Source organism: Molothrus aeneus, chromosome 1, assembly GCF_037042795.1.
Source record: "Molothrus aeneus isolate 106 chromosome 1, BPBGC_Maene_1.0, whole genome shotgun sequence".
NCBI classification, from domain to species: domain Eukaryota; kingdom Metazoa; phylum Chordata; class Aves; order Passeriformes; family Icteridae; genus Molothrus; species Molothrus aeneus.
In genome coordinates, this window is record NC_089646.1 from 130,796,413 (window position 1) to 130,814,799 (window position 18,387).

General features: G+C 37.4%; 1 protein-coding gene across 1 annotated transcript in view; it reads right to left on the minus strand.

Annotated features, from left to right (window-relative positions):
* MATN2 (matrilin 2) overlaps window positions 1–18,387 on the minus strand; it is a 58,685-nt gene that overhangs the window by 4,425 nt on the left and 35,873 nt on the right. Inside the window, exons 7-22 of the mRNA XM_066565053.1 lie at window positions 17,188–17,310; window positions 14,835–14,957; window positions 13,864–13,986; window positions 13,583–13,705; window positions 13,175–13,297; window positions 12,966–13,088; window positions 12,631–12,753; window positions 10,323–10,445; window positions 10,106–10,228; window positions 9,890–10,012; window positions 9,598–9,720; window positions 9,276–9,398; window positions 9,019–9,141; window positions 8,731–8,853; window positions 6,368–6,781; window positions 3,731–3,883 (exon numbers count right to left, since the gene is read on the minus strand). Of these exons, the coding sequence (XP_066421150.1) occupies window positions 3,731–3,883; window positions 6,368–6,781; window positions 8,731–8,853; window positions 9,019–9,141; window positions 9,276–9,398; window positions 9,598–9,720; window positions 9,890–10,012; window positions 10,106–10,228; window positions 10,323–10,445; window positions 12,631–12,753; window positions 12,966–13,088; window positions 13,175–13,297; window positions 13,583–13,705; window positions 13,864–13,986; window positions 14,835–14,957; window positions 17,188–17,310 (2,289 nt within the window). The remainder of the gene's footprint in view (window positions 1–3,730; window positions 3,884–6,367; window positions 6,782–8,730; window positions 8,854–9,018; window positions 9,142–9,275; window positions 9,399–9,597; window positions 9,721–9,889; window positions 10,013–10,105; window positions 10,229–10,322; window positions 10,446–12,630; window positions 12,754–12,965; window positions 13,089–13,174; window positions 13,298–13,582; window positions 13,706–13,863; window positions 13,987–14,834; window positions 14,958–17,187; window positions 17,311–18,387) is intronic.

Genomic DNA, 18,387 nt, shown 5'->3' on the forward strand with positions numbered 1-18,387 from the left:
CAGCAATCTACTTTGTGTCCTACAGTGAAAATTCTTTCATGTTTCATTATCATCCATCATCCTTTGGGGTGAACTGAATAAGAACATTGCTTGGAGAACGAAAAAGTTTCTTCCTGTCCTTCAGTTTTCTTCTTTATAATGGGAAACATTGATCAGGGAGTTGGGAGTTTTTAGGTGAGAAGGGTGCAGCAGAGTCTATTTGATACACTACAGGGAAAAAATACACATTTTTAATTCATGAAGCACAGCCTTTAAAATGTAAGGATTTATTTCAGAGTCCGCACCCCGATCTTTTCAGTCAAGAGATGGAGAGGAAACAGAAACCTGTTGGGAGGCGGAACCGCAGCCATTGTGTGCCCTGCCCCTTTCTTGCCGCCAGAGGGCAGCGTGGAGGCGGCTGCGGTTCCTTAGGCGTGGGTCCTTCCCTAGGAAATAAACACTCCACAGTCCACTGACTCCGGGGCCCTTCATGGCCCAGATGAGCTGAAGAGCAGGTATTTAACAACTGCACGTGACCCATGATGCCAGGGTGATGGAGCATCTGGGACACAGCCCCTCCTCTGGAACCCAGAGCTCCTTCCCTGAAAGTGAATGCATGGGGGTAAAAGGTGACAGTGCAAACTCGCATGATGATGATGCCATGAAGATGCAGTAGGGATGTGGAAGATGCTTCTGTGACATCCAGGTTTGCTATAACTATTGGAGTCCCTGCTGGTTTAGTCAGTTTTGACAGATGCATAATAATATACAGCTGTGCTAAATTGCACTGGGAAGAAGATGAGGCCCTTTTGAGTGGAGGTTGAAATTACTGAGCATGAATATCAGGGAAGAACAGATGAGTGGTTGAATAAGGAGACCAGAGACCAGGCAGCAGAACTACAATATTTATATAGAGAGCTATAGATATCTCAGTCTGCATGGGAACCAGCTGCTGGAAGGAACTCAGAATTCGGAGAACAGTTCAGGGCAGACAGGTGTGGGATGAAATCACAAGGGAATGAAACAAATGAGAAATAGAGTCTAGCTGAAGAATGATCAAATGGGAACAAGGATGGTGAAGATTTCTGTTGTAGGAGCAATAGAGCAGGTAAGATGAATTTTGAGTGTTTGACCCTGGTTAATGACTTGCTCTAGAAGTTGTTCAGGAGCTGCAAGCTAATGAGGGGCTTGTTTAGGAAGGGCAGAGGAACTGACCTGAAATGTTTGAGCTTTGGACACTGGGCTGGTATGGACATGTAATTAGGGACAGAAAAATGACAGATGCACTGGTAGAGGTGTGGCAGGAGGTCTCCATTTTGGAATAGCAGTTGGGCATTTAAGAAACTCCTCTTCAGGCTTGAAGAGTAGTTGGGGCTCTAAGATTTCTGATTTCATTGCCTCTGTGAAGCTGAATAAACACACAAGTAGTGACAGAGGCTGATCACCCTGAATCCCTTGGTGAAGTCAATGCAATGAATAAATTTGTTGGGGAACAATGCTGAAGTTGAATGTTGGTTTTTAGTGTTCTGTTTTGTAAAAAAACCACTGATTTGTTAGGAGGAGCCTGTGAGAGTGTCATCAAAAGCAGTGTCTGAATATTTGCTGAACTGATAACGATCCACAATTTGGAAGGAGAACAGAATGTTAACCAGCTGGCTGCTGAGTACTGTCATCTGATCAGGGCTGGGGTCTTGTGACAAAAATAGTATATGACCATGTAATTAAAAGCTCCCACAATGCACATGCCCAGGGCTGAAGCTGCAATCATATTGAGTGCATATTATGTATGACATTGCTGGAGCCTCGTTAGTGCTTCCAGTCAGATGAGAAATTAACATTAACCAAGGCACTGAATGGGAACCTTCCAACTGAATTCCTTTTAATAAGAGGCAAGAGGAAAAAAAGCCCCTCCTTTTTTGCCTTTACTACTAGTCATCAAGAATAATTAATAGTAATCAGCAGCTATTTTACAAGGCAGATCCTTTCTTGCAGAATAAAAGAAAAAAGCCTAACCCTCAAAAAAACATTTGGAGAACTTCTACTTTAGTTGGAAACATGCAGTGCATCCACAGCTGGGATTAGGGATGAGAGGCTCTGTCAGTGGAGTCCATGAGGACAGGATCTCCTACTGTTCTCACAAGGTGGAGCCTCAGAAGACCTCAGCTAAGGACCAAAGCTGGAGTAAAGATAAAAGTCATTGCTACTGCAAAGGAGGAGAAAAACTGTGCTGTATACAACAGAGGGAATAAAAAAAAAGAACTTTTAGATTATGTAACAGGTTTGGAGGCAGAATTTCTGGTGGAGTGAGTTGATGAGTAATAGGTAGTTCTGGAGTGTCCAGAAAAACAAGGCTGGTCAGTCCTCAGTTCACAGGTGTGAGGCATTCATTGACTGTTGTTGAGAGAGGGGTAGGACAGAAGCTGAAGCATCAGTGCTGCCCAGTTACTGGAGGTGTAGACAAGAAACTGCCACAAAGGGGCAGGATTTACTTCTTTTTTCATATTTTAAATAATGTAGTTAAAAGGAAAAAAAAATGTGGTTGCTAACCACTGTTGTGGGTACCTGAAGGATGCATTTCCATCCCTGAGCTCTGGGGTTTGCTGGTCAGTGAGAGTTATTATACTGGGGTTTGCTAATGAGTGAGAATTATTGTTCGGGCTGCCAGATAGTTTTGGGTTTGGCTTCTCCAAAAGCTTTTAAGATGACATGCTGTCAATGGAAGATTGTCTGCCTAATAAGGTTAATTGAACTGACTTGGTTTTATGTTATCATTTAGTATTTCAGAAAGATAAAACTAGGACTTCTTAGGACTGAAGGACAAAGAGTATGCAAGCTAAGAAACATCCTCAAAGTCTTTTTTACAGATTCTTTCTTGAGATCTGTATAAAGAAATGTCCTGCAGCTAATTTTATACAATAATGTAAAAGAAAAAAAAAGAAAAGGCAACACCTGTTTGAATTTAATTCCAAGAAAAACAACCAGATAAAATCTAGTGAAAATTAAATAATCTTGCACAATTCTAATCTTATGACAAACATCATTCCATGTGTTGTTTCTGAATTTTGCTTCAGGTACCAGTTTGAATGTGCAAAAAAATACTGAGTCTTGGAAATGTGTGAGTGGGAGAGATATGCTGTCCTCTCTCTGGCTCCATAGCTTTCATCTCAGCTCAGATTCCCCCTTCCCCTTGCAAAACTTCATCTGGGAAGGTTTATATAAAAGCTGTTTGTTCCAGAGTGAAGAAGGGTGCTTTCTGAAACAAATCTTCCACATTTGTGTAGCAAAACTCAGAGCTTATGCAAAACTGACATCCACTCTTCGTAGCTGTGAATGTATGTTCAAGGAACTATTTTTAGTCTATAAATACACACAACAGGTCTTGATGATTTATTTTGCTGTGGTTTCAGTTTTTGCTGCTGGTCTTAGGATTTTTTTTAAAATTTTCATTAAGGTATTACAAATTCCTGATTATTTTCCCATATTCCTAATGAAATATATCATGTTTATTTGGTGGAGTGGGGTTCATTGCATGGCTGACTTAACCAGAGAAATAGAAAAGAGAAGAAGCGATTAATTCTTCTAGGCATAGAATTGTACATTTTATGCAACTTTCATGAAAATAAAGGGAAGATAATTTACCCAGTGATGGATTAACAGTATATATTCTTCATGTATTCAAGGGCAGAAAAATCCAAAAAAGCAAAACACCTGAAAACATTCACTTCTATAAGGAAAATGGAATTTTTTTTACCTTCACAGATTTGGGCTCTTAGCTCTTCACTTATGTCCTCCAGAGCTGTGAAATCCTCAGCATAAAAGAGATGTTTATATGATGGCTCAGAGGCAATTTCCAGCAGTTCTTCCTCAATTGCTTTTCCTATTCCAATGGCATAGATGATTATACCTGGATTCAAAAGAAATTGCACATACTTATTATTTCAGCAGTTCTAACTCAAAGCACTTGTTTGTCCATGAAAGGAAAATAAGAGAGAAAGGGAGAGCCCAATAAATGTATATTATCTATAACTTTAAAATCAGTGAAGAGGCTTAATATGTTGTAATTACTGGGAGATTTGCAGAAACTCTCTTGTTTGCTGTAATTTGATATACAGTTTTTGTGTTAAAGAGATGACACTTGCCTGGCCACTACTGATAGTAAATGGTCCCTGAAAGAGTATTACAAACAATCCAAGAGAATCACACAGTTCAGCCTCACAATTGCACTGCAAGTCCCTGGTTTGTGTGTGTCTGTAGGGTATATGCAATGCAGGGTTGATGGGAAAACCTGTTGCATATTAGCAAATGGGGCAGAATCCTGAAAGATGGCGGTAATTTTTCAGAAAAATACCTAAGTGATTCATTGAAATCCTCAGAGCAGAATGAGACTTGATTCTTGCTCTCTGAGGGGCACTAACAGGCTGGAAGGCCCATGCAGGGGGGTAAGAATGGGAAAACAGAAATTTATGGGGCTAGGAAAGAAAAAGCCTTACAACAGGGATGCTAAGGACAAGTATTTCCACAGCAGACGTGCTAGGGAGAAGGTAAGTGAGGATGTGTAGTTTTCTTAACTGTGGAAGCAGGGAAGGAGGGAGTGATTCAGAGCCCTCTCACCAGATAGATTTTAAACAAGTAATAACTACAAAACATAGAGATCTTCAATAATCTCTTTTCCAGTAGTTATGTTTTTATGCTCATGAGCATATGATCTGATAGAACATTTCTCTTTATATCAGTTCTGGCTTAGAAAGTGTCCACAAGAAGTACTGATTTTGTGATTCATAGTACAGCTATGAGCTTCATAGCTCTTACATGATTCAAGAGAAGAAGCTGCCTTCTCTGGTTGGTTTCAGATAAAACTTGAGATGAGGAGGTTTGATATCTTTATTTAACATGAGATGATAACTGCTGCACACTCACTGAATTGCAACTTTTAACCTTTTTGCTGAAGAATCGTGGGCCTGATAACACCTCAAAATATGCATTTTCCAAGTTTTTAACTTTTAATGTATCTCTTTACTTTTCTTCATGAATCTGCCTACCACTGCACTTTATCCAGGAAAGGAAATTGTCCACCAGAAGCTATCTCAATTTAATGGATGCACCAGTTATTGCTGAAGTTATTGCTATTTAAAGACTTGGGGATATCAGTGATAAAGTATTCAAGGTCCATTTCATATTGAGCATTACTCTATTGGTTTTGCTGCAATTACGCAGGGAGTGGGTTTGGTTTGTAGCATTGCAGTCAGTGTAAGCAGTCCAGAGCTGAAGTTTCATTCAGCAAGTAGGAAGTTGGTTTGTACTTCTTTCCTTCTGTAAATCCTCTATGTAGTTTCATCTCACTAGCAAGCCTGTAAATGTTTGGGGGTTTTAAAGTTTTTAAAATCACTTTATCTTTCTTTGGAATGCCACTCTTGTTAGCAGGTGCCCTTCTCATATCCTTGGGTGTTTTCCCCTTTTCTCCTTATAGAGAGGTATTGATCCTGATCAATGCTCTACTAATCATGTATCAAATTCTGATTAATATGTCAAATCAATAAAACAAGCACAGAAAAAAAGATGTGGAAAATCTTTTGAAGTCTGGCTATTTTCTCTGTGTTGTGGCCTATCAGCCATGGTTCTTAAAGCAGTTTCTCATAAAATTTAAAAAAAATGTTTAGCAAAGAAAAAAGAGATAGTTTATTTTCTTGACAAGTTTTGAAAATTTTCAGTTCCCTCTGCTAAACAGATGAAAAGATTCTGTTTTGTGGTACAGGTGTTCTAAAGGATGGATGTCTGCCCAAACATATTAGAAATTAAAAATCACCAGTTTTCAGTCATATTTCAGCATATAAGCATGTAGAAACAGTAAGATAGACAGCACTACAGTTATCTTCTTTCCAAAAGAGTCATCTTCCTTCCAGAACACCATTAGTGCTATAAAACTGGTTAAAAATAAAGAATATACCCTATAAACACAAATATAGCAAATTATTACCATAGTATTTCTCACAAGAATAGATTGCTGTATTTTGAAGAGACAGCTTGGGGTTTCTTTTCTTGTTTTCCTAAAATTTTTGATGAAGTTCCCAGTGTTCCCATGTCTCTATACCTAATGTCTATCCTTAGAGAATACACTCAGGGCACGCCAGGTGGGTGGCACCACTACCCGTGGTGAGGCATTCCCCAAGAGTCCTGCTGTGGGGAGAATGCACATGCCTGGCAGCAAAGGCCCTTGTGAACACAAAGATCTGATGGCCACTGTCTGGTGGCCACTGTCACTGTACTGGCCAGACTGCTTTGGCAAACACTCTCTTGATTAGACATCCAAACTGTTACTGCATCTTATTCCTAACAATATTTGCCTTTTAGAATGAGACAATAAAAACATTGACACCAAGCATCCACTTACCACGTTGCTTTGCTCTGGTAGCCCACTCAGACACTTCATCCTGGGCCCGTCCATCCGTAAACACAATGGAGATTCGAGGCACATTTGCTGAGAATGGTCTTGCTCCTTCTGTCTCTGTGAAGCTTCTCTCAGACATTTGCCTCAGTGCCAGTCCTGTCATGGAACCTCTGCCCATGTATTTCATTTGTGACACAGCTTTCTTCATGTCTTTGGCTGAGCTGAACTGCTTTAATGTAAACTCTGTACGAACCTCAGTGGAATACTGAAGCAAACCAACTCGAGCAGCTTTGGGTGAAATCTCAAGTGTATCCAAGACTCCTGAGACAAATTGTTTTACAATTTCAAAATTATCCTCTCCAAGACTTTTTGATCCATCAATCACAAACACCAGGTCAATTGGGCCTTCAGTGCATCCTGTGAAAAGAGCAACAGAGTGTACAGATCAAGAAAAAAGTCCACAAGACTGGGAAAGGGATCCAGATACCCTGGCAAAAATTCAGGGATCATTTAAAGTACCCTGTTCCTGGCTGTTCCTACTGTCAAAATGTGTCTGAAGATGTTGTGTACAGTCTGTCTCAAAAGCTAAGAGTGGGCCAATGACTGAGAATTTAACAAAATTATAACCACAGCAAATATTTACTGAGACATATTCTGCTTTGCAGAATACTACATCTGTTAAAAATGCTTCAACAATCAGCAAATGTTTAGAATTACTCTTCAGTGAAGAGAACTGAAGAACATAGCTAGCACATAGACAGAGTTGCCATAATTTTCTTCCAGAGATAAGCCTGTATACTAAGCTTGCATTTGTCAAATTTGTCAGCACTAAGAGACATGGAAGAGAATCACTGAAGTTGCATTAGTGTTGCAGGCGTTATAAAATAGTTTTAAAACTATTTAATTATTGAGAGAATCAGTATTGGCGAGCTAAGGGTTTTTTTGCTTGTAAGTGTCTACCAATTTTGTAATTATGTAGAAGACTTACGTATTGCTGCTGTATTTCTGGTTGACCCATTAGAGCTGGGAGTTTGTCAGAAGACAGGCAAATTTGTAAAATTTGTATTTCTCATACTTTTTTGCAAATGCACATGCAAAAATCAAAGTAGTTTGTAGGGCATCAATAACAAGGTTAGGGATTTTAGAGATTGGAGAATGTCTTCCAAGCTGCAGACTGCTTCTGCCAGGTGGGTTGTCTTGTTTTGCTTTGTTTTATTTTAAATTCTGGAGAGGAATTGCCTTCAGCAGGCAGAGATTAGTGTGTTTTGTGCAAAGGCTAGTTGCAGGACTCCTATTGGAGCTAGTTCCTATTGGATCAATGTAGCTTCCAGGGAAAATATGCCATACTAAGGAATGTAAGATTTGCCTCTTAGTCTGGACCAAATAAACTTTGACCTCCACTCATCTCTGATCTTTGTACAGGCAGAATGCTGTAAGCACTACACAAAAGAGAATTATTCAGCAGAAATCACTCTGTAGAAATTATTGGAGATATTTGTTACCAAGTCAAAGTACAAGTAACGGATTTTCAGCTTTCAAGCCTGGACTTCTCTTCTTAGGAAATATCTATTTTAAAACTGCTCAAGAAACCCTTCATGCAGTCATCTGAGAAAAAGACACCTCACATGTACTAAGGTGATGAAAATGCAATTAATATACATATCAGAACCACCTCAATACCACTGCATAAGTCAAGAAAGGACAGCATCGTGCATGGTGTCAGTTAGGATCGAGAACAGCCAGAACTTGTTACCATTCTAACCAGTCTCCTCAACTAAGGCATCCATTTTTGGCAGAATAAATGTTTTTACTCAATTCCAGTAGAATTTCTCCTCCAAGTATTAAGAGATGATGAGATAAATACATGTTATGTTGGAAGATAAGCAAATAAAATTAATGAGATTTTAAAATGTAGTACATAAAGATAAAAGACCCACAGTATATGGACCTGATTAAAATGTACATTCCTTAATAATAAGATTCCCTTTTGGCTTTTCCCTGATGTTTCAAAAGAATTATTATTGTACTAAAACAACTCTTCCAATTTGATAGATTTTTGCTTATGTGAGCATCAAGTTAATTGTTTGTGACATCTTCTGCCACACACATATGCCCTGGGATTTCAAATATTATATCATCTTTGAAATGAGAGGTTGTGGCAGTGTTCAAAGCCAAGCTGTATTTGGCTTGGAGACACCTGGTCTAGTAGAAGGTGCCCTTGCCATCAGCAGGGAGATTGAACTAAGTGATCTTTAATAAGGTTCCTCCAACCCAGACCATTCTATGATTCTATAATTTTTTTGAAGGGAGGTAAATTAATTTTAGAAATAAAAGAAACAAATGCTTTCAAAATAAAATATACTTACTTCTGCATGTTTTCTGATCCTCTTTTAGTACATACCCCTCCTGGCATTTGCAGATATAGGAATCGCCATTATTAACACACGCATATTCACAACCATGGTCAACTGATTTACAGACATCTTTACCTAGGAAAAATTGGAGTATTTATCTGTATTCTATTTAACATTTTATAAATCCAAAGACCCCAAACAGGATATCTGAAGAACATATGATAAAGGAGTACAATATCTTTGCTAATTTATGTAGCAATGCCAGAGAAGAGGGGCTGACAGACATAATGAGTTACTTACTTCGACATGTCCTCCCATCTTGTCGCAGGACAAAGCCCTCATGGCACTGACAGCTGTATGAGTTGTTATTATTAATGCACACATGTTCACAGCCATGGTCAATGGATTTACACAGGTCTTTATCTGAGAATTGTTAAGAGAATCCCCTTATTAGACTATTTCTCTAATACAAAACTGTCAAGCTTTGAGTGAAAGTAAGTATGTTATTTCTTTTAAGACTGAAAAACATATTCCCCATAGAAGTTTCAGCTACTCACTCCTGCATGTTTTCCTGTCTCGCCTCAATATAAATCCCTTGTGACACTGACACATGTATGAATCGCCAGTTGGAACACAGACATGTTCACAACCATGGGTGACTGTTTTGCAGACATTTTTACCTTGGAATAATGAAAATTGTATTTAGCACAGTTAGCTAAGTAAATAAATTTCACAAAATATAAAAAATTTGGCTATGATTTTCTATGAAGGAGCTCACATTAAGCTGATTCTATAACAAGGACACAAATGGCACACTACTGTTGCGTAGTGTGTTTGATTAACAGATCAGGAAGTACAAAACAAGATTAAATAACTTACTCCTGCAAGTTCTTCCATCTTCCCTCAGTATGAAGTCTTCATGACACTTGCAGACATAGGAATCACCGGTATTAACACAAATATGCTCACAGCTGTGGTCGACTGAGTTGCAAACATCCTTATCTGAGAAAAGTGGATGGGGTTTGTGAGGTGAGGCTTCTTAGGGAGAGACGGTATCTTTTTTTAAACCAGCCCAAATAGTTGGAAATCACAAACATACATGTGTGCACTCACATCCACAACACTTGAAGACCTCAAATAAAAGCATACTTTTATAGCTCAGGCTACTCACATCTACATGTCTTTCCATCTTCCTTCAGTATGAATTCTTCATGACACTGGCAGGTGTAGGAATCCTCAGTATTCACACAAACTTGTTCACAGCCATGGTCAACTGAGTTGCAAATGTCCTTGTCTGCAAAGAGGAGAGTTGGTAGTCAGCACACATCAGCAGAGGCCTTGATTACTGAATGTGTAATTCATCCAATTAAGTTCCTGTGCTGCTTACTTCTGCAGGTTTTCCCATCTTCTCTCAGTAGGAACCCATCATGGCATTTGCAGGTATATGAATCACCAGAATTAACACAAACATGTTCACAGCCATGGTTGACTGATTTGCAAAGATCTTTATCTGAAAACAGATGACAGCTTTTGCTGGTTAGCCCATTTCTACACGAGCACGAGCTGTAGATAAAGAGTATGTTGATAAATATCAGACTACTTACTTCTGCAAGTTTTTCCATCTTCTCTTAGCTGGAATCCCTCCTGGCACTTACAAACAAATGAATCACCAGCACTAGCACACACATGTTCACAGCCATGGTTGACTGATTTGCAAATATCCTTGCCTGGGAATAGTTAGATAATATTTACATGGCTTGTTAGTTAAATTATTTTTTTTTAAATAAATACAATGACTGGGGGATCAATCCCATGAGCAAAAAGAGATGGAAGCTTGCAAATTGAAAGCAAATCTCTCTCACACTAGTTAAATGATGGACATCTTAGCTTACACTGAGTATCTATTCTTTATCATCTGACCAGAACGTCATGGTTCGGATGACCTCCAACTGAAAATAAACCATTTTAGGATTAATCTGACTAGATTAAGGAAGAGGAGTTTACATTAAGAGCACTAAGAGTGAAATGAGGGAATAATTTAGTACAGTCATTTAGCATAAATGCATGCTGGTAAAAACAAAACTAAGAAAAACACCATAGGACATGATTTAACCATAATTCTTGACATCCTTATATCAGTGCCAAGAGTCTGCATAAACAAAACCTGAAAGAACAGGAACTACTTATATAAGACAATAAACAAAATCTAATTGGATTGCTGAAAATTGATGCGAGGACTTGTATGACTGCAATGTTAAACCACTTAGTTAACCACTCTTCAAAAAGGATAGATGGGGAGAAAGTGCAGAAGAAAGTGGAGCCATCTACCAGCATTCCCTTTTTCTTCTTCATGCCACACAAAAGAAATATCAGTTTCTAATGGAGAACTACCTTTACACAAAAAGTGGCCTCCTGAGAGCCAAGTTCAATTTGACTCTTGAGGTTTGTGTTTTTAGAAGAACTTCAACCTGAGCCAAATTTCTTGGGGGTCTCCTGCTACCAAAAGAAAAATTCCAAAAGCTACTACATAAGACAATATTCTAACTCAAAAATAATTATATTTAAGATATGGCAATCTAAACTAGATCTGGTCACAGTAGATAAGGGAGAAATTACAACATAAGTAAAAATTAGCATCTGCTTATACACAGCTGTGCACAACTCAGAAACATTTGTTTATAAACAGAATAAAATACAGACCAGCAGCAGACATGACTATTACTTCAGAAGGATAAATTTTATGTAGCTGAAAGTAAGTATGAGCCAGACTATTTTGGGATGCAAGAGGGAAATAATAATAATAATAATAATAAAAACCGTCAATGATTGCACTATTTAAGGTTATATTACTAGACACCCCCAAGAAGCCACCTACACTGGCTTGGCTTGGATTAACTCTGGCTAGAAAGGGCTTCAGAACCAATTCTAGATGGGCAACTATCAAGTAACTTTCTTTCTGAGAATTCGCTTTGCTTCTCTACTACTTAATATTTTTATGGACAACCCAGAATAAGCACAAAATAATAAAGTTTGTAGATTACTTCTGAGAGAATAGCAAATAAATATTAAGCAGCTGCTGATAAAAGGTAACATGAATCTTTTTGGATAACAGCAAATCACATGTATTTTAAAATAGCCAGAATTAAGGATATAAATTTAGAAACAAAGAATGAAGGCTGTACTTACAGCCTTAAGGACATGGGACACCTGTAATTCTGAGAATCTTAAATAACTTTTGATCATGGTAGATAACTAATTGCGTGTGAGTATTAGCAGAATATTTTGGTCAGAAACTAACACTGTCTTTTGTCAAAAAAAAAAGATTAAACAAAAGATAAATTATTTTTAAAATGATAGGTAGATTCAAATAAGAATTAGATGGGTTATTGTTCCTCTGCTGTGGATCCTGCTGAGTCTCCTATTAGAAGACTTCCTTTCACTGTGGTGCATCCACAAGAATGCTGATAAACAGCAGAGGTTTTAGGGGAGCAAGAAGAGAGTTATAAAAAGATTAGAAGACATAAAAAGCCTGAAAGAGTTTCATTTGCTTATAATTTACAAAAAAAACCCACAAACATGCTAAGAGGTTACAGAACAAGTTAAGTCATGATCTGCATGAATATAGACAGAAGAACACAGTACAGTAAAATGTAGCAACATACTATGCTCAAGATTAAAACTCAATATACTTAATTTGGAAATGAATGTCCAAATTTCACATTTTAAAACCTACATTCAAACCTTAAACTTGGCTGATTTTTCTGAAATGTATCTTTAATTCAAACAATCCTTAATTCATACAAGTCTTATGGTCTATAGATAAAAATATTCTATTCTGGCTACTATGAACCAGTGAATAATATTCTAACAAGACAAAAAATACATTTCTTCTTTTATTAATAACCTACTTACTTCGGCATGTTTTCCCATCTTGCCTTAGTACGAATCCATCATGGCATTGGCAAGTGTATGAATCATCACTATTAACACAAAGATGTTCACAGCCATGACTGACTGATTTGCAGATGTCTTTATCTAGAAATAATTTAGATTTTATTTACTACAGTTTGATGAATAAGAAGACTTCCAAAACTTTAAAGACTAAAAGTAGTAAACCCCTAGTAAACAAAGAATTTATTCTCCTTTTTGCAAGGAAAAATCTCCTATAAAAAGAACTGCCTCTAAATAATATATTTTTTCTGTAGATGTCTGAATATAATAAATATAGTAACATTAAAATAACTTACTTTTACATGTTTTCTTATCATCCCTCAATACAAAACCCTCATAGCACTGGCAAAGGTATGAACTATCAGTATTCACACAAATATGCTCACAGCCATGGTCAACAGAATTGCAAACATCTTTATCTGTTAAAAAATAAGATTTCCATATTTAAAATATATCTCCAAATGCGCAGATTATAAAGAAATCTACTAAAGAGAAGGAAACTTACTTCTGCATGTTCTTCCATCTTCCCTCAGTGCAAATCCCTCATAACACTGGCAGATGTAGGACTCATCAGCATTAACACAAACATGTTCACAGCCATGGTGAACTGAACTGCAAATGTCTTTATCTGGGAACAGTTGATGATATTTGGTTGAAGAACATCTACAGCAAATGGATCATATTTTCTGTTTCCAGTTTGTTAGTTGATCTATTAAAAGACACTATTTTTGTCCATAGAGTCTCTTACAAGTATTTGGAAGGTCTAAATGTATAAATATATAAATACTATTCCTATATTATACATATGAAGACTACTCCTTTATCATGACAATAAACTCTTGTATTTGTTTGAATGCTTCTCAGATGTACATACTGTAAATAAAATTCTATGAGTAATTCTCAGAGTACTTACTTCTGCATGTTTTCCCATCTTCTCTCAGCAGAAAACCCTCATGACACTTGCAAACATAGGAGTCATCTTCATTAACACAAATATGCTCACAGCCATGGCTGACTGATTTGCAGATGTCCTGTCCTGGGAATGATTGATATCAATGTAGGTTTTGAATGAAAACATGTTAGAGAAATGTAGCTGTCAAAAGGAAGTTTGTTGCTTCTTTTCCAATAGGAAGTAAAAAATCCCCTTTCCTTCCTTGTACATGCAAAAGTGTTCAACAGATACCAGTCACTCACTTCTGCAGGTCTTGCCATCTTCTCTCAGTACGAATCCTTCACGACACTTGCAGATGTAGGAATTGTCAGCATTAACACAAATATGCTCACAGCCATGGTTGACTGATTTGCAGACATTTTTACCTGGAATGAATTTAATATATAAAAAATTCTGTCAGTTAAGGGGAGTAAGTTCAAAGTTAGCTTGCTTTTAGTGTATCCTAACTTTTTGAGACAGGCAGAATCTGTCTGTGCACAGAATAACAAAAGAGGGTGATGTTGTGAAAGAGCAGCTAAGAATAAGAAGCTTTTAATTCATCATGGTAATACCTGGATGCCTTTACTTTTTTTCTGTAAGCATTTTTTAACAGCAGATGTTGATATTAGATATTATAGGGATTGCTGCTAGAAAATACTGAATGCCTGTGAGTTTTTCTGAGACTTATCCATGATTCTTCTCCACTTGGTGACTTATGCTATAAAAGTTGAGAAAAATTTGCTATTAGTTTTTTTCCTTGATATCTGACACTCATCACAACTGTGTAATACAGTCAAATTTGTAACCCAATTATGATATTTCTGTTGCAATCATCTTTATCCTATGTTGGACAAAATAAACTTTCCATTAATGTTGCAAGCGTCATACTGGGTAAGACTTTATAAACATTATATATTTTTGCCTTGAAATTTTAGAAGAAAATCACAGTTGTCCCAGCTCTGGATAGTTTTGGGTCCACAACTGTCCAATTTCAGGGCTATTTTTTAAATGTCACTGATGTTTAGGATGTGATTCAGGTGCCTAAAAGTAGGCATTCAGTACTATTTCAGATGCCTCTGCATATTCAAGATATCACCATACTGCTGGCAAATATGACACCAAAGGGGAAATATGACCTCTAGAAATCCTTGAACATTTAGGCAATCTAATCCTACCTTACAGATTTCTTCTGTGTGTGTAATATTAGACTCTGAGTTGCTGAATAATAACTTACGTTTACATGTTTTCCCATCGTTACGGAGCCTGTATCCTTCAAAACATTGACAAGTATAAGATCTGTCACCATTTACACACAAATGTTCACAGCCATGATCACTTAGAGCACAATGGTCAACTCCTGCAGGAGCAATCAAAGTTATTTAAAAATTTAACCAATAATGACTCAATTATTTTTCATCTCTAGTGTTTGCATTCCATATAAGCAAGTAAATATAAATACACTGAATTGCCTAAACAGGAATTCAATTTCTCATCCAATTATAAAGCTTCAATAAAATGTAAGAGGTCCTAGTGAGGTCCTAGGGGTCCTACTTTTCATTTACTTTAAGCAGAGTTGAGAACTCATACTTTTCTGTGTTTAACATAACTAAACAGAGTCCATGTCTGGATTGGATTAAAGCGGATTAAAAAAACCAAAATATTTTGGCAATGATTTATATAAGACACTGGCAAAGACATAAAAGCTACCTTGTGAACATTCTTTTAATAGTCTCTAAATGGCCTGAAGTGAAGGTGGCAGCCCCCAGAACTCACTTGTGGACCTGACCCAGTTCCTGTGTCAGCAAGAAGAAAACTATCTCTCAGATGTCAGTGGGATTTGGCTTGGACTATTCAAGATTTTACAAAGAATTGCAAATGACAAGTACTATCAAATGTGGTCCACTTTTCATCTCAAATTTCCCAAGTGTTTCTATGTCATGTAAAGACATAGGGCTCCTCCCCACAGGGCAAACAGGACTTGCTTCTGTCTATTGGCTACACACACTTATTTTTTTGTAATGAGTACTCAGAGTACAGATTTGGTTACCGTTCAGGTGTTCCCATAGCTTTCTTAAGATCCTTGAGCCAGTGTATATAATACTAGAACATCCCTCCCAGATGTTTTCTCACAAGGACTGGTGTATGTTAAGTGCTAATCCCTTCCTTTCAATTTATCTTTCAGGAAATTGCAAAGTGCCAAAACTTTCTTCATGGTAGCCTTAAAATTTTCATGAGGTTTCAACATCTCATCTAGAGCTTAGGAACAGAACAAATCTTTCCTAAATATATATGAGGATAGGGTTATAGGGTTAGCTATTCAAAAAATAGTTTCATTGCACTCAACACAATTTTCATAGAATCATAGAATATCCTGATTTGGGAGGGACTTGCTAGGACCAATCAAAGTCCTGCTACTGGCCTTGCACAGGACAGCCCCAAAACTCACACCATCTGCCTGAGAATGTTGTCCAAATGCTTCTTGTACTCTGCTGCTGATAGGTTTCCAAGTACAGCCTGGAGAAAAATAACTCAGGAATGAAAAACAGTCTCTTGTTACTAGGAAGGAAAACGGATTTTCCGTTTGCAAGTTGATAAACCTCCATTATTTGGCTGCTTCTAAATTTTCAGTGGTACTACAGATGAATATCTAAAAAAAATGTTTTTAGTAGACCCTATTGTTGTTACATGTACACTAATCATACTTTTGTGTTACTGTCGGCCCCCTTCTAGAGAGTTGCAGTGGCAGACAGAAGCAAAGTCTGTCAAGGTATTGGATGGGGCTAAAGAGGTTAGTGTGGAGGCAAACACAAGGATAAATACAAAGGCAAATTACCTTTGCTGCTTTGCCTCACTTCTCTCTAGATATTTTTTGTGACTGAGGACTTGAAGTTTGACTTCTCTTAAAACTTTGTGCCTGAGAGCAAGAAAAAGGGTGAACTCTGGAGCTCCTCCAGCTCTACAAGGTTGAAAGATAATGTACTTCCAAAATCTGGAAAAAGTGGACAGAGCACTCTCACCAAAGAGGTCCATAAAAAGTCAACAGGTAAAATGCAGTCATATTCTTATTTTTTTTTGGCATTTTCAATACATTATTTTTTCAGTGAAGGAGGCCATTCAACTGTGTGTGAAATTGTACAAATTCTCAATGATCATTTGATTTATGAAGAGTGGAGGGCTGCCAGGACAACTGCTCACTTTTTAAGGGTTTCCATGCTAAATGTAAAGCTCAGTGTGGGGCTCTCAGTTCTCCTCCTGCCCCAGGTAAGGTGGGGCACTTTGCCTTGGGGACACTGCTGTCCAGATGACCTGTCAGATACATTTGTCATGTGACTGAAAAACTGTCCTCAAACCTGGGGATGAACAGGTCTCCCAAAGCTTTTCTGAAGTCCTGAATATATGAGGACTAACAGTTATCTTGACAAATATTCTTTCCTAAATACTTTTTCTGTTTCTGCTTTCAAATAATTACTAAAGTATTACTGAAATGCAGACAGTAAGAATAAATTGAAGGTGAGTCTTTTTCCCTGTATGAAAACAAAATCCTTTCCCAAGGGAGTTGAAGTAAAGGATGTTCTTGCAAGACTCACGTGAGCAGGTTTTTAGGTCCTCATTGATGACAAATCCTTCAGTGCACTGACAGACATAGGAGTCACCTGTATTTAGGCACAGTTGCTCGCAGCCATGGTTGCTTTCAACACAGTGGTCCACTCCTATTGATTTGTGTTAATGATTGAAAAAATCACATTGATGTCTTAGATACATAAACTATGACACTGTAGTTAGCACATGATGCCTTTGCAGAGCAAGGCAAAAAGATTAGTACAGCTTTTTATTTATGCAAGTATCCCCACCTACTTGAGTAACCTGAGTTGATTAACAACACCTAAGTGGAATTAATACAATACTACAATGAGTAGTCTAAAATACATGTGGTATATAGCAAACTTGGTGAAGTGCAGATTTCCTTTGCCAAAAATCACAACGTGATTGAACTAACACAAAGTGGAGAGAAGGGAGAATTCTGAAGCCCAGTTTGGTCTCACCCACAGAATCATGCTTTCCTTCTTTAAAAAGCAGGCCTCTCTCCTTGGTTCACCATTAAATTTTCACAGCAAATATTAGTATTAGTAATTTTTGAAATAGAAATTATGGCTTTCAGATTGTTTCATAAAGATTAAATTCTTTTCTCAACAGGATAAGAAATCACCAATTTAAAACTTTAACTGGCCAACAGGTTCAAGTAATTAAAGACTCATGGGGGACAGAGAGAAATTATGAGTGAGAGAGTGTCTTAACATGTTTCATTTCTTTGATTTTCCTATTCCTATTCCAAGTAAGATAAAATGGAATATGTCTTTTAAGTCTTGTATGCAACTAGTTGTGTGAAAGACAAAAGGTGGGGGAAGGGAGAAAGGTGTGAACTGGGGGTTTAAAAAATACATGTCCTCACAGTAGACAGCAAAGCTGTAGGGTGAAATACATGCACTTGCACATGTACTATACAATTTGCTGTCTCTGTGAGTTTAGAAAAAGGACATTTTAGGAAAAAAGCTTTGAGCTTCCTCATAGTGTTTTACTGCTGGTTTGTTAATGGCTAGTTTTAGTTATATAGGCCCAAATCACTTTAGCTTGAATTGATCAAAAGTAGTGGAGTTCCCTCAGACACACACACATAGTCTCGCATGTCTCCTTTGCAAATCATTTACAGATGTGAACAGACAAGTCTTCAACAATTTGTTTACATTAAAAAAAACTGTACTTAATATTAAATCACTTATTTTAAATAT